The sequence below is a fragment of the Dicentrarchus labrax genome, unplaced genomic scaffold (genome assembly GCF_905237075.1).
Source record: "Dicentrarchus labrax unplaced genomic scaffold, dlabrax2021, whole genome shotgun sequence".
In the NCBI taxonomy this organism is placed as follows: Eukaryota; Metazoa; Chordata; class Actinopteri; family Moronidae; genus Dicentrarchus; species Dicentrarchus labrax.
In genome coordinates this window covers 3,570,057-3,586,747 of record NW_026136724.1, presented here as the reverse complement: position 1 = coordinate 3,586,747, position 16,691 = coordinate 3,570,057, and the positions used below count along the sequence as shown (strand labels likewise).

Genomic DNA, 16,691 nt, shown 5'->3' with positions numbered 1-16,691 from the left:
CAAAGCTACATAGAGAACCATCATGTACCTGTCCCTTTCACCTCACACAGTCTCTTTGTTGTGAGTGTGCCTCACAGTTTGCCAACCGTGTGCCAAACTGTTAAAATAATCTAAATAATAATAAACAAATAATTTGTGTGCAATATGAAGTGCAGTATGCAGATTCCAGGAAGCTGCAGTTTTGATACAGGTAAAATGTGTGACATAACAGCATTATAATGAAGTACTGTAGTGCTGGAGAGATGCCCTGGCTTACAAATCTTGTTCTCCAGAAGTAAGAAAACATGTTTGTTTGGTACAGACCCAACAGATTTCATATCATCATGATTTTAATCGTTTTTTCAGTGAAAATTTAATTTGTGATGCAAGATGATCATTCCCGCAATATCTGTCAAAATAATTGCAATATGTTGTTTTTACCATATCCTGCAGCCCTACCTATAACCCAGTAATTACTGAGAATTATTCAATTTCAACAGAGCATTACTATTTGAACCGGTGCAGCTTTAGTAGCCTTTATGGCACTAGTTTAGTGGGCCAGGAAACTTACATACCAATTGCATGAGTTGTAAATCATCTCACGTGATGCTACTCAGCCTATCAAATCTGTGCATTCTGATAAGCATTTCAAAGGGAGAGATGAGATGTGAGATCACAGTCATAGAAATAGAGAGAGTCTCTAAAAAGAGAAGTTAGAGAAAAGTTAAAGGAAATCGCATAATTACATATTAGGTTACTTAAAATAACTGGTGTTTTCATTGCTAGCCTGCTCCAATTGGGCCATCCCCCTTGTTAAAAATGACCAAATCACCTACTGTCAGTAAAGAGTTGCTGAAATGATTTTAATAATAAATGTTTAAAGCTACAATATGTTACTTTTACAAAATTAAAATGTCTGTAAACACTAGACCTATGTTATATACATTGTTGGGTTGTGTACTTAAGGAAGGAAGTCTGTGAATGTGACATGAATAAAACTTTAATACATTACCTGGCCTGTGAACAATATCTTCCATGGTCACATCAGATTTTCATCAACAATAGTTGATGGTTGTTTAACAGTGAAGACAGCAACTCCCATGATCCCACAGTACGTCATGACATCATCGTCATTTGTTTGACGTGAGAGACCGACCCCCTAGCAGCAGAAATGACATACTGCACATTTAAAGCCTTCCTGCAACACATTGCATTGAGTTAGAGATGAGATCAATTAGCATTATTAGCATTATTAGCATTATTAGCATTATTAGTGGGGGCTCAGCACAGCGAGGGATTGGTCTGGCATGATTATGTCAAAGCACACAGCTGCCTGACGTAAATCCCCCAGAATTTGTTTAACAAACAGCCAAAATCTCCTCCACCGCCACATCATCACCAATTAATTGACTTGTGTTTGTGATTGAGCCCGGTCACATTCACTCACCCGCCCAGACGAGGACACACACACACACACACACACACACACACACACACACACACACACACACACACACACACACACACACACACACACACACACACACACCCCAACAGCATTAGGTTATGTAATTGGTCTATGGGTGAACTTGTCGAGGCAGATTAGACAGAGACTCTGCAGCTATTTCTGAACCAGTGGCTGGATTGTTTATGCCAGCGGAGTGAGGGCTAAAACGTGACAGGACAGCAGAAATTAGAAATCTGAGAAGAGAAGCTGATCTGATGTGAGGGATGGAGGGATGAAGTGATCAGTTATGATGTGCCCATCAGCTCAAAGGAAGTTTGACATTTTTAATTTCTCTAGGTCTGTTTCTCAAACTTTTTACACTGTTACCAGCACAAAAAAGTCCCCCTTAAAGGTTTGGATAAAAGGATTCTTGCATACAAATTGAAGCTGTCTCGTCCTTAAGTAGGTGTTGAGCTGTGACACTTTGTAAGACTAGTAGTCACTCTTCTGATTATAGAATGAAACTGTTCCGTATACTCTGGTCGAGTGCTCACAGCTGTTTTTATCTGAGCTTTGGTCTTCTGCAGTGTGTAAAGATCATTTCCAATCATGTGTGTTTTTGACAAACGAGATTCAAGCATTTTAGATATTTGCATGAAATGCACCTGTGAGTTGTGTCCCTGTGCTCCAGTGTCACTGTGGTCACCGTAAAGGCAGCACAGGGATATGTAAAATCTTATATACAGATGTACACTGAACACACACCCTTATGATTACACGTACACACACGGCTGTGGTTGCTCTGTCCCTTAGGGAGTATGATGGTGAGGTTGTACGATCTGTATCACCTCTAATATTAAAGGAACAGAGGGAAGTGTTTGCATATTTTGCATATGTTTTGCATCACTTCCAACCAGACAAACAGCTGAGTGTTAGATATTGTGTAATGTAATGATGTCTGTCAGACCTTGAGCTAAGGTTATCAAAAGTAACTTCTTCTATCTTCGATATGACGTATTTAACATGATACGATCTACATTCATTATATGTTTGATACTATGTGAGTACTGAAGCTATCAGGGAAGAAAATCAACTGGTCCTCAATATGTTTTTACTGCCTTTTTCTGTACCAGCACTATGTACAGGTTGAGGTTGTTGGGGTGGGGTGGGGTGGGGTGGGGAAAAGGAAACCCCATTTTTGTGTGTGTAAGACTTGTTTTTCCTTTTTTGCCATGGTATCAAGGTATTGAGTATGTATCAGTTTAAAGTTCTGGTACCGTGCCAGCCTTACTTTGAGCATTTTCATAGTGTAAACCTTCCTCATACTGCACAGCCAGTCTGTTTCAAGGCTGAACTACATAAAGTAGAAACATGATGGTCCTATGGTTGTAGTCACTGAAACTTTTGGCTCTAATCTCTCCAGAACTTTCTGTCATCCTCAGCTTTACTCACCCCTGTGAGTTTCGGAAATGAAAGGACATCCTCTGCTCCTAGTGTCATCTTTTTTTCTTTTCATCTCTCTGCTCACATTATATCAGCCCTCCTGCTCGAAGGCTGAAGTATGGGACGTGCAGTTGAAGTAGCTTATGCAACTGTCCTTAATGTCCTGCTCATGCTCTGGGCCATTTGAACAAACATGTCTCTGTCTGTCACTCTGTCTTTTACTCTTTGTATGGCTTTATCTCTGCTCCAAGCCCTTATCATCTCCTTTCCAAAGCAGCCTCCTTAAACCTCGGGCCCTCTCACTGTCCTCTGGGTTTTGTGGGAGCCAAAAGCGCGTACCTATTATGAAACAGTGCTGCCTGTTGCTTGTCAGTCACCCAGCCTACACTCAGGTAGCCCTGCGTGATGAGCTGAGGGGCCTGCTCAGAGGCAATGTAATTAGCATGCGCCTGGGTTCAAATGGGATGACGTAACCTCCATTAACAGCGGCCCTTTAGCCTTGTCTGTGTGTTCCAGGATGCACAGGGATCGCCATGGAGACGAGAGCATTTAAGCAAGACAAATTGTTTCGCTGAAGGGGGTTGATGAGCAAAAGAGAGCGGACCACATCTCTGCAGCCCCCACCCCCCCACCATCCACTGACTTACTCGCATCCTTTCTCCCTCTGATTATATGCAGTAATTTATGTTGACTGTCAGATGGCCAGACTTGAAAGCATTTAGCTTTATTGTGTTTCCCCACCCTCAGAATCAGAATCAGACATACTTTAATAATCCCAGGAGGAAATTATTTATTATTATTTATCTCTCTCTCTGGGCTTTCATAGAAGTGCCTTTTAACGAACTGGGAAGAAAACCTTTTCTGGTCGTGAAAACGCCCCAGCTTAATTATGGAAAGTCATCCTTGGTTTTACAGCCACTCCCCCTCACACTACCCTGTAAACTGATGTTCCCTAAAGATCAAAGACGTGTGCTGCAGGCCTCTTGGAGCCAGCCCAGTACTGTAGGAGTGATCAGTGCTCTGCAGTGTTTGAACAGCCTTTCAGGGCTGCTTCAAGTCTCCCTGTAAAAGATAAGTGTGTGTGTGGAGCCTGATTTGTACATCAGTGAATATCTCTACTTTTTTCTTGCATTTTAGGATTTGGTTGGTTTTAGGTTGTGTAATTGTCAGGCTGTAAAGGGAAGGTAGGCACCGGGATTTTTAGACCAGGACCAGGACCTGTATTTAAGCTCTAAAGAGCAAGTGAAGGAGTGAAAAATGTCTTTGCTAAAAGTGAAGAATACGACACATTTATGCATTTCCAATACTGTTTTTGGACCCCATTAGCAAAACTTTTCATCTCAACTCAACTTTATTTATGCAGCTTTCATACAAACATGCAGCCCAAAGTGCTTCACATAACAAACTGAAACAGCACATAAAAACAAGACCAAACAACAATAATTAAACATTTTCAAGACTAAAAATGAACACACAATAAAAATAAGTTGATATGAAAATAAACAGACAAAAAATGAGACAAATAATGTAAAAAACAATGATTAAAATCTAAAAACTAATGTGTTATAGCTGTATTTTTCTACATTACCTGTCTAAAAAGATAGGTCTTTAATTTCCTATATTAAAAAAAAAAAACACAAGGTGAAAACAACACAATACTGCGTGCGTGTTTGGTGAGTCCAGGTTCAGACATCCAGACTGTGTTGTCATGTCAGCTTTATAGGAGCAGCATTGTTTCTGTCCCACGTAATCAAACGTTGGCTCTGCCGTCTCCGTAGCTGTCTGCTCTCCTTTGCTTTCTCTTCCACCCACCGTCTCTCGCTCTGGCAGTTTTGTTTGTATTCCCTGCATTGACTTCATCCCTCTCGCGCCCTTTGCTCTACGTTCGTCTCTCACACCTCGCCATCACACGTCTCAATGTTTCTCAGCATACAGCAGCCTCGGATCGGTCTTGCTGTCTCCGTTAGTCATCCCTCGCTGTGTGGATTGCTACATCTGTGACACTGCCTTCAGACAGCACACTGCTTTTGTCAGCTCTGCCAGCACAGATCATGTTCTCCCTCCGTCACTGTTAGCAAGATGTTTTCATTACCGAAGAATTCAGTTTTTTTCCACCATAATGCAACTTATATGCAACTAAAAAAACTCCAGCATTCCTCAAATTCTTTTAGCGTAAATCCACAAATAAAAGCCATTATTCAAATAATGATACATCAACAGCAACAATTTGCTGCTTTGAGTTTCTTTTTTTAGACAGAATTACTGTTCTTGTTTACTAATCTGTTTCAAAAGCTTCCAGTAGAAGTTTTACAGGAAAGAACAAAACACATTAAAGGAGAACAGACTGGCAAGAGTTAGTGGACAGCATTTTTGTTAAAAAGACAATGGGAACAGATCAGAACACAAAGTAGCTTCTCTCTGAAGTATGATCAAATCTACTTATTAAACAGACACTTTAGAACTAAAGACCAATTGACTTGTTTTAAATAAAGATCTCCTCCTCTCTGTGTTTGAGGTGAATACCATCCAGTACCTTCCGTTTCCTCTGCGGACATCTGGATGAACCTAAATGAACTTTCAAAAGCCAAAAACAGAGAGACCTGATAGGGCCTTAATTATGAACTTCTATACATCTCTATCTATCTCTCGACAAAGAGTGACTCACTCCCATCAAGCACATCGCCGTCACCACGTGGTTATAACCTCGCAGCTGCTGTGAGAACAGCTGCCATTTGCTGACACACAACAGCTCCGAAAGCCACGACCTGCCTGTTCTACACACTTAATCTTCATAATAAAATAAATATGTGTCCCTCCCAGCATCCCTGCTGAATCTACAATGTTTAACTTTAAATATTTATACAGGATATGTTGGCTGAGATAAACACTCTTCTACTACAGTAACCTATTAACAGTTAAAAATAGTAATAGGAACAAAATATAAGAATAGACAGGGTTATAGATGGAACAGAAAAGAGACAATAAGCAAGTTACAAAACGAGTTAATTCATATCTCTTTTTAAAGAGTATGTACTAGTAGCTGTCATTTTAGTGACACAGTGACTTAAAGCTTCAGAGGAACCTGATTTTGGTTCTTTTTTTCTCACAAATTATCTTTATCGTGTACTACTTTCAAGATATGATGAAAGTTTCACATTGGCACGCCCAGCTCCTAATATTCACATGACAGCAGTGGATAAAAACTCACTTTATTTTGACGATTTGATGAAAATTTGGTTAAAAGATGTTTAAGATTCTTTGTCTCCTGTTTGAAGGTGTCTTTGATGCTTTTTCAGTCAGATTAAAGTATGACATGTAGCATAAGGTGCATCCTAGTCCGTTATGCAACTTCTACTGTGAGATGTAGAAACTTGAAGGCACCAGGGCACACACACCGATCTTGTGTCTAGCAGGAAAAGTAAGAAATATTCATATTCATAGATAAATGAGAAAGAAGGAGGAGGTGACTTTTAAGCATTTTAATGTGGAAACTAAGCTTTTTGTGTAAAAACAAACATATAACATAACATAGCACTGTCTGTATATGTCTCAATATATGTCTGTAGGAGATCTCTATATTATACATAGTATATATTTATAGGGATGCAACAGGTCAAAGGGGTTTTTCTTGACTTAAACTGGAAGAAGCAGCAGAGCTCTTCTCTCACTTGCAGCCTGCCTGCTGGCAGCCTGTTGACATGGTTGTGTCATGAGTAAAGAATGCTGGACTCATGCCACTGTAGCAACCACAGCTTAACAGGGATAAATGGACCTATGGGGGACACATTTCCCCCTCCGAATCCCTGAGTGCTCGGATGTGACAGTGCGTTATCACCCTGCATATGTAACCACCTCTGCCTCCACGGTGTCCGCCACTTATTCCCTCAGTGCGGCGAGCGTTATCTGCTCTCCTTTCATCAGTCCGCTCTCAGAGAGCTCATAACAAGGTGTAGATAAACAGCAGCTGCTAATCTGCTAATACAGTCAGGTGACAGTGAGTCATGAAGCGTGGACACAAAAGCCTCCCATGATTGAAGGACCCAGGGGAGCAACCAGAACATGTGCCTGAATGAAAATGAGCCTGTCACCCTCAACACCTCCTGCCCCAGCCTCCTCCTTTCTTCTCCCTCTTCTCCCTCTTCTTCCTTCTCTCTCCTCGCCACCGTAAGGTGAATAAAAGGACAAAGCAGTGTTTGACAGCATGACAGGATGATGACATCACCGCAGTAGCGTCCTGCGACCGGCCAATAGAGCCCTGAATAGGGCTGATAGAGCCAGCTTAGCTTGGGCACTGGAACACTGGATCATTGTAACACACACACTTTCACTCACACACACTCGCCCCATGTTCTCATTCTGACTCAGCCTGCCCCCCTGCAGCTCTTACCCCCATCATGTAAGTATAATTCATAATGATTAAGAGATCAGAAAGTGGTAACCGCTGCTTCCCCACCACCCAACACCCTAACAACAACACCCCCCCACCCCATCTTTAGTTGTCTTGTTGCCAAGGAAACAGATGGGGTGCTGCTCCCACCCAGCCACCCAGCCAGTGCCAGGCGTTGGCAGCCCAGCTCGGCACAGCGGGCGCTAGCTCCATTTAGAGAGAACGAAAAGGTTGAGTGTGTGTTCCCTGCACATACGAGCTGGATGCTTTTTGTGTGTGTGTGTGAGTGTGAGAGGCCAGGCTGGTTGCCCAGTTGCAGCAGGTGCTGCTGGTGGAGCACTGGGTGGTGGAATGTGTTGGTGAAGCCAAATAGACGAGCGTTATGGGAGCGGTAGATCAACTCCTGCCATGGCCATGAAGAGGAATAGTTTTTTTCTTGATCGGCGCAGCGTTAGGGTCTGCATGTTAGTTTCAAAGATTGATTCTTTACTATAAAACTAAACTAAAACTTGCTGTGAAAAATAATTTTAGTTAACTAAAAATAAAATAGTTTTGTGTGGTTACAAAACTTCCTTCTTTGTCAGTTTGGTCAAATCATTGGTGCATATATGTGCATATGTAACTGAAATGAGCACAACCACTGTGGAAACGAACTGAAACTAAATTGAATTGAAAACAAAAAAAAACTAATGAAGAATACAAACTATAATGCCTCGGCTGGGAAGTCGGAAACTGTTTGGAAAAGGGCAGGCTCTTTCAAAAAAAATACTTGGCAGGTGATTGGATGAACCATCTTTTCCACGGAGAAAGGCCTTCAGTGCCGTTCTTTGCTCTTCTTTCAATGTAGAAATACTGATGCTAGCAGCATCTACACTAATCTCTTTAGCAGCCGCCATTGTTGTTTATGAGTATACAGTCTCAACTTTATCGCTGCATCACACTGCCAGTCATTCCTTGAAGAATGCTCACTGGTCCCACTGGGGTTGGACACAAGCGCATAGCTTGAAGCCTGACAAGATGGATTCTTGCAATCCATCTACCCCTCAAGGTAAGGCTGTACAAAGATTCAGGATATCTCAACCTTTTCTTTGTCTCTTGCAAGTCCCCATGTCTTATGGAATCACAGTTCTGACAGAGTTGCTGGAGTACCTCATTAAAACTTTCAAGACATTAGTAGTGAAATCTAGGTTGATTTTGAGAGCAGTGTACATACGTATAAAGGCTTGTTTTTTGTGCTCTGTTAACTGATGGACAGAAATTTGTCTGGACGGAACAGGAATGATAAATGGATCAGTTTGTATCTGCTGATTTCCTTCCTTTTTACAAAGACCAGTGTTTCCAACACACCTGAGAGCTTCATGAAGCAGTTGTTTGTTTGATTGAGCTAATTTCCACGTCAGTTCTTGTAGTCATTGTGTGTACGCTACAGGCTCTTGCCCAGAATGCATTGTTGCTTTCACACATGACTGACTCTGTGCGTTGAGGGGGATGATTTAATGTATTCCGCAGCAGATATTCACTATATGCACAGACAGATGCTTTTGAAGTAGCACAAGACATACAAGCCCCGGGGACTGCGTACGATGACGGCCACAGCGCTGCTCTCAAAGCCATGAATACACACCGTCTGTACCTTTTATGCCGCAGGTGAAACTCTGACGGTGTCGCCTCTCACTCAGGTGGCGATTACGGTTTGCTTGTCTGTCTGTCTGTCTGCTTGCTCTGCCGTTCACACAGGACTCACACACATACACACAGATGTGATTCTACAGGGCCTTGAAGTGAGGCAACAAAGCCTGTGAGGCAACAAAGCCTGTCAGTCAGTCGGGCTCCTTGATTGTGGAGTCCACATACACACTGATTCTCATTCACACTCCTAGCTGAGCATCTGATCACCCGGTTCTAGCAGGGCAACAGGCTCCACACATACATTATGCATCAGTGTCTGCAGCCAACGTGTGATTAGTTCCTCTGTCACTCTTGTATTTGTCTGCATGCATGTGTGTGTGTGTGTGTGTGTGTGTGTGTGTGTGTGTGTGTGTGCGCGTGTGATATTTGGGCATTTTCCCCTCAGTGTGTGCTTGGTAAGGGGCGGAGCTTTAACATATAGTGTCTAATGAGATGCTGTTTCACTCGCTCTCCTCATTGTGTATATAAAAGGTCTGTGTGTGTGTGTGTGTGTGTGTGTGTGTGTGTGTGTGTGTGTGTGTGTGTGTGTGTTTTGCATTCACATACTAGTGTCTATGCGTCCTCCTGGGGCCTATTGCATGTAATTAGAGGTGCATTAAGTGATTTGTGATTCTCTAATGATGCTGTGGGTGTCATATTATACCCCACCCCTGACACTCAGGGGGGGAAACCCCCTCCCACAATGCTGAGCTGGTTGTGCGGGTGTCTGTTGATGGAAATGACCTCATTATTTTAATGATTGCCACCAGAAATACAGAGGGGAGGGGGGTGAAGAAAGCAAAAAATCACAGCAAAATGTTCAGCTTCAGCCTGAGAGGATGGTACCAACTGCTGCTGCAAACAGACCCTGTGCCAAAAATAAACCAAACAAACATTAAAGTTAAACTTATGTTAGAGCAGAGCAGATAAACATACTGTTTAATCCATTCATTACATTTTATTCTTTTGTTTTTGGAATGGAAAAAACAGAAAACAACCCTTTAAACTCTGTTGTGTACAGAGTATCTCTTTTACTACAGCCTCATGTGCATTAGGGCTTCACATGTCCAAGTGCAACATCCACATCACACAAACAGCATTATACGGTAATAAAGTACTGTAGTAAATTTGTTGCATTCCACCCCTGCCATTCTGGGAAGTTGTGATGGATATTTTTTCATGGCATTCTGGCACTTACTACACTTAACCATTGATTAATTAACCGAAAAAATGATGGACAGATTAATGGATGATGGAAATAATCATGCAACCCTATTCCATCTCAGAGGTGAGATTGGGCTGAACTGAACACCGCTCAGGTCCATATTTGACAATCTGGGAATGAGAACGGGCTGTGAAGTGTGAAGGAGAAACTACGTTGGCCATAAAACTCTTGAAAAACATGAAATGCCCTATCTAGAACCAGTGTTTGGTTTGTCTGTTCTGGGCTACTGTAGAAACGTGGTGGTTCAACATAGCAGAGTCCGCCATCACTCAGTTGATTAACAATAAGTTTAAGTGATGATGAACAAATAAAAATCATCAGTCGTAACTGATTACTATTATTAACTGTTAGAAACAAGAGCTAACTTGTTATGTTGTACAGAAGTCACACACCAGTGGCACACCTTCCTGAGACTATTTTTCATAAAGATTGGGTGTTAATGTCAGACCCTGTGTGAAGCTCTTCTGATAAATGCCTAACTAAACAGTGTAATCAAGTGGTGACGATTTATAAGGAGACAGTGTGAGAAAATACTGCAGCAGAGAAAGTGGCAGGTAGAGACAGCACACACACACACACACACACACTCAGGTTTCATTGATCTGTTGTTGCTGAACTGTTGTGCGGATGCTGCTTTGCAATTCAATTTTGGAGGCAGCAGCGAGGGCTGTCCACAGCGGCCCCATAACCCCTCATACACACTCTCATTCACTGTTAATGGTGGAGCTGTTCTCACCGGCTGCGTTCTCTGTTCAGGGGTATCCCATGGCAACCAGACACTTACACCTTGATGACAGGAGAGGAGTTGAGGAAGGAGGGAACAGATTGCTTCTTCTCCTCACTCACATTTGATGATTGAAATTAAAGTTAAGGAAGACAGAAACAGGCTGTTTCTGACTCAAGACTTTAAGTGTATGGTGTGTGTGTGTGTGTGTGTGTGTGTGTGTGTGTGTGTGTGTGTGTGTGTGTGTGTGTGTGTGTGTGTGTGTGTGTGTGTGTGTGTGTGTGTGTGTGTGTGTGTGTGTGTGTGTGTGTGTGTGTGGTTTCTCGGTTGAGTAAGTGTGATTATCCAGCAAACATCGTACAGTAACGTCCTATCCCCAGCCAAAAGCTATTTAACTGACGTGTGCACAGCTCTGTGCAGGATGTCGGCTGGACCGATCTAGATTATATTAATCTGTTAACCTACACATAAGGACATAAGCTGCAGAGTCTAGTTGCAAATGCTGTTGTATTCTGTTTTTGGCAGCATCTATGAATTTTTGCTATTATTTGTGTTTGTGTCACAGTATATTACACATTCAATGAATGCTCACAGTAACAGGTTGGATTATGTGTTATATTATTGATATCAAGACTGTCTGGTTTAGTTTAGTGGTGTGCGATTTAGTTAAGACTGTCATGATTTTTATTTATGGGTTTGTGCGGATGGAAATTGGAAACCACATGAAAACAATGCAAACAAACAACACAACAGTGTGAAAGCTAAATGGATGCATATAGTCACGGTTGCCTTTTAAATGATCCTGCCGACATAATGCAATCCTGTTGGCTGCCGCTCACATTGCAATTTAACAAGTAGAACTATTCAGAGGTAATTGGGGCTGTCCAGTTTAAGGGATTGAGGGGGGTAATGAGTGTACTATTATAAATATGAAGCTAGCTGAAAACAATCAATCCTGCTCATCAATACAGAGTCCTAGAGGGCCGTGGGTTTTGGTATTAACACTGTCTCACCAACATAATTGCTTTTGTTGCTGTATAGTGAGCTGCTCTGATACAGCGTTTGTGCTTTTCATTTTCTGCATGCACAGATCTAAATGAGTACTCGATACGAATACTGACGTCTAAGCAAGTACTCATGCCCATCTCTAATGTCAAGTCAGTCTGACTTCAGTTGATACAGGAAGCTGTAGTGTACATGCGGTCAAACAGTGAATTTAACCTAAAATAAAACTGCTGTTAAAGAATAAGGCAGGGCAATATTCTCCATCCACAAATTCCATTAAAACCAATATTGTTTTAGTCCGTCTTTCTCTGCTACAAACCCATTGGTTCCAACTTTTTTAGCTCAGATTTTATATGGTGGTACATCTAGTGCATATTTCTGGCAGCTGGATGGTGTGTGTGGGACTGGGTCAAAATAAACTACAATGTGTGTTCATGGTGAAGGTTCATGTCACCCAGTGTAACTTAGTGATGTGTTGGAGCTCTAAGAAGGATGAAGAAGGATACTTGTTCGTAGATACATTCATTGTTGGTTTGACCTGCACATGGAATTCATGGGACTTATTAAATTTCAGTATTGTAACAAGATCCCTGTGTGCACACAGTACAATGGATTACCGGGATTGTGCTTGGAGAATATCAGAGCAACATTAGTGCCATTTAGATGTCAGTAGCATTTAAGCAGCATCAATAATGAATCCATCAACTTAAGCACGGTGTGCTTGGAGCAGCAGTATAGTCAGACCAATACCTAATCAGCTTAATACTGCAAGTCATTGATCTCTTGCAGATTCTGATCATTACAATCACTCAAAACTGCTTCATTGGTCCTGTGTGCAGCGCTTACATGCAAGGATCTGTGTGGGTGTGGGTGTGGGTGTACTGATAGATTGTGAAGATTCTTTACATGATCCAGAACATGTACAAAATGTATCTTTGCATCTTTTTAGAGTGTACGTCTGGGTGTGATTTTATCTGTGAAAGTTATTGAAGTGATAAAGAGTGGGCAGATAAGAGTGAACAGAGCTGGCAGACAAACAGACAGAGGAGCAGTAATGTAAGAAGCAGATAACGGCAGCAGCACCGTATGTGTGGTTTTCCTCTCACACAACAACTGAATGTTTCCCTCACTTGTAACTTATCCACCGTTTGAACCAAGTGACACCTCATTTCACAGAATGACTACTGAGACTTTCAGTCCATTCCCAGGGACCGCTGCAGCACTGTGGCGCACAAGAGAAAAATTACCTCTCCTGTGCAGAATGATGAAACTGATAGAACCTTTCCATGTAAACAGGCCCATCATTTACCTTTCTACAGCTCAGGGTGGGATTAGCTATACATTAACTGGATGTTCCCAGTATTACTTTGTTTTTAAGACAAGACTATGACAGTGGATTAGCATGTTGTAGTCCATTTACACACAAATTAATCCATCACAGAAAAGATTTAATCAATTCTCATCTTTTTCATTTAAAAGTTGTATATATGTATATATATATATATATATATATATATATAAACGAGATTTAAAACATGAAAACAAACAACTATTTGCTATGTAAACATACAGTGGGGTCATGGTGTCCTGACTGAATCTGCTGTTTTTGTCATTTACATCGAGGAATTAAGGATTTATTTTGGAACCGGATTTGTTGGAACAGTGGAAAGGCTAACGACAGTTTGAATTTTTTCTGTCCACTTTGAATTAAGTTACAATGTTACAATGATATGAGGTAAAACTACTACATTTGTCTATGGTATCTGGTGGTGAGTGATAGCAATATTACAGCTGTTTCTGGTGAAACATAAGGTCCATCTCTGTCATGATTATTTCCTTGTTGTTGTCAGACAATTAAAATAACATTTTGAACCTGTCAGTGGCAAAAACAAGCCCTTTTAGTGGACGTACTTTGACGGGTAGATTTGTCCTCAAGGTTAACATTGGCTCACAAACAGGCCAAACTGGACCTGACAGGGCCATGTTCGAAATACTAAAAAATAAACCCACTGACCCTTAAGTTCGATAGTGCAGTGCTACGTATTGCAATTAGAGGTAGAGATATAAACAGCAGTACTTGAACATGTGTACAGATTGTGAAAGACTGCATGTCCCAGACAGGAAGAGCAGAGTGATGTAAGAGACACACAGCGAGGAGCAAACTGCAGAGATAGTGGACTTAATGAATGTTCAGCAGTTACATAAAACTGACAGGGAGGTGTGTGTCTGTCATAAAGATCAGCAGTAGGCTGCCCCTGTGTTTTATTTGTGTGTGTGAGTGTGAGTGTGTGAGTGTGTGTGTGTGTGTGTGTGTGTGTGTGTGTGTTAGAGAGAGAGAGAGAGCAACACACACCTGGAAAGAGTCTGCAATTCTCAGTCTATTTTAGGAACGTACCAGCTGAATAAAAATATTTGTGTCACCATAATGACCTTGAAACACAAACCCCTGCTGTGTGTGTGTGTGTGTGTGTGTGTGTGTGTGTGTGTGTGTGTGTGTGTGTGTGTGTGTGTGTGTGTGTGTGTGTGTGTGGATACAGACACATAGTGCACTATCCATGTTTCTGTAAGTGTGCACATTATTGCATCATAAATTCATTTTATGTTTTTAACTCCATTAGAGAAAACCTTGCTCAACATTTTGGAGGCTAACAGTTGTAGTCCTGTATAGATTTCAAGTGTATATATGGCCAACGCTGCTAGAATCATTTCCCCCCTGCGCTGCGTTCAAGGCACTTTGGATGAAGATAACTAACAAGCAGTGTTCTGACTGTAATGCGCCCTGCTTTTTCTAGGGAGATTCGTGTTTAGGAGCGAGCTGATTAAGGCTTCTAATCTAGGGTCTGTTGATTCCAGTCACAAGAGCAGAGATTCTCTCACAGGGATTAGCCTACTGCCTGTGTGCTCACACAGCACCTCCATCAACAGATAGATTAGCTTGTTTTTATGCCGGTGTAATCTACACATTTAGGGTAGACAAGGTAAGCCTGTTTACACTAAATACGGTTATGGTATCTTAAATGGGAAGGCCATCCATTTTAATCATCCAGTTGTATAATGTCTTTCTCTGGAGGAGCTTTGTCACATCTAAGACAATAATCCTGGTGATGGCAAAATGATGTCATCAGGGCTATCTCGGCTTGGGCTCGGTGACCACAGATTTATAACAGAAAGCCTGTATTATGAACTGAGGACTCTGAGTTTGAAAGAAATGCGCTTTCTTCACCAGGCAGGGAGGATATAACAAAAATATGCAGTACAGTTGCATAATGGGAAATGTTGGATTAAAAGTCACAATATCTCAGCATCTGCTGGTTCAATTTTGACTATTCTTCTGTGTTTCTCTTGTTAGTCCCCCAACGTTATGGAAGTGCTGTGCTAAATCACTAGAGGGCCACTTTAATCCACTGACAACTACATTTCCCCAGATCTTATTCCTTTTTTACAGTATAATATGTATTTGTATATGTGCATGTTCATGCTCTTCACTGAAGAACTGTTTAAACTGCTTAAAAGATTAAAATTCAAAACTTTATGGTTGGATCATTCTTTCAAATTATTTTTGTTCCAATACCGATACCAGTATCAGAAATTGCTGTCGACTACACAGGTCTGTGCACCCATCCATTAACTGTTTCCTGTTTGCTATCTTTGGAAAAAAATGGCAAAGTCATGACCCACCTTACTCTGAATGTTTGTTGGAGTTTGACTGAGATCTAAATATGATGTTAGTGAATTGTTGCTTCTGAAAATATTTGTCACTGTGCAAACGCTGCTGCTTGGTTTAACTCAAAAGAATTTGCCGCTCACTAACATTAAACCGCTACTACTCCACTCACAGCTCCATCATTCAATGCAGACGCTGACATGCATCTAAACATTTTCATTGAGTCATGCACCTCTGTAATGGCGCTTTTTCCTCCCTGAAAGACCAAATATTCAGTAAAAACTCTTATAAAGAGACAGATAGGAATGTCACAATTTGCAGACAATGACCCATAATTTTTATCTAAGATACCGCAGGTGTCTGCATATTGTGACATATGCTTATTAGGCCATTTGAGCTCTGTAATTGCACTACTTGTAGGTGACTCAGTGTCTAATATAAATAACACTGAAGAGTAAAAAGTGCCATTTCAGAATGCCCCCTTCTCATTTGTGTTCTGTCTTAAATGCCATGCTCTGTTGTGATACTGATGTGTCATTCATGCTTTACTCATTCCCATACATTGATTAATTTGCTTTTCTGTGTGCATTTGTTTTGACATTGCCCCCTTTTTCTTTGTTTTTTGCTCCATGTTTTTCTGCATGCGGCTCGTCCGTAGCTTTGTACCAATGGCTAGAAGCAGACCGCCAAGGCAGGGATCCTGATGCTGCAGCCACAGGTAAAACACTATCAACTGTTCCCCTTCTTCATAACAGAGCACTACACCTCACAGTGTCTGCATGCACGCCTTGCTCCCTTACATCCTACTTCATGATCTAATATGATGTCAGCCTTGCCCTGGTATAGATTTACAGCTCTAAAGAGATTTCACTGGGGAAAATAAATGGGATTTTCACATAATCACCTTAGACATAGACTTTGTTTATCACATGTTTTTCACACTTAAATGTTTTTGTCCCAGTAGGCAGCCCCCACTTCTAAGGCCTGGGTTACTACTCATGCTGTTTAGTTATATGAAGGTGAATGTTATTAGAGTTGCACTCTTTATCAAACCTGAAAGTAACTTCAGTAAAGTTTACTGGGAAATTACTTAAGGGAAAACTGTTTAGGGTTTGGATTTGAAACAAAAGTGGTTCAAGTACTGATCCC

General features: G+C 41.4%; 1 protein-coding gene across 5 annotated transcripts in view; it reads left to right on the top strand.

Moving 5' to 3' along the window:
• Positions 1–16,691, top strand: part of dennd5b (DENN/MADD domain containing 5B) — a 79,865-nt gene that overhangs the window by 13,521 nt on the left and 49,653 nt on the right. For 3 of the 5 annotated variants that reach the window (XM_051391677.1, XM_051391672.1, XM_051391673.1), the window contains exon 2: positions 16,201–16,260. The exons of the other annotated variants lie outside the window; for them this stretch is intronic. In XM_051391677.1, the coding sequence (XP_051247637.1) occupies positions 16,201–16,260 (60 nt within the window). The remainder of the gene's footprint in view (positions 1–16,200; positions 16,261–16,691) is intronic. 5 annotated transcript variants of the gene reach the window in all.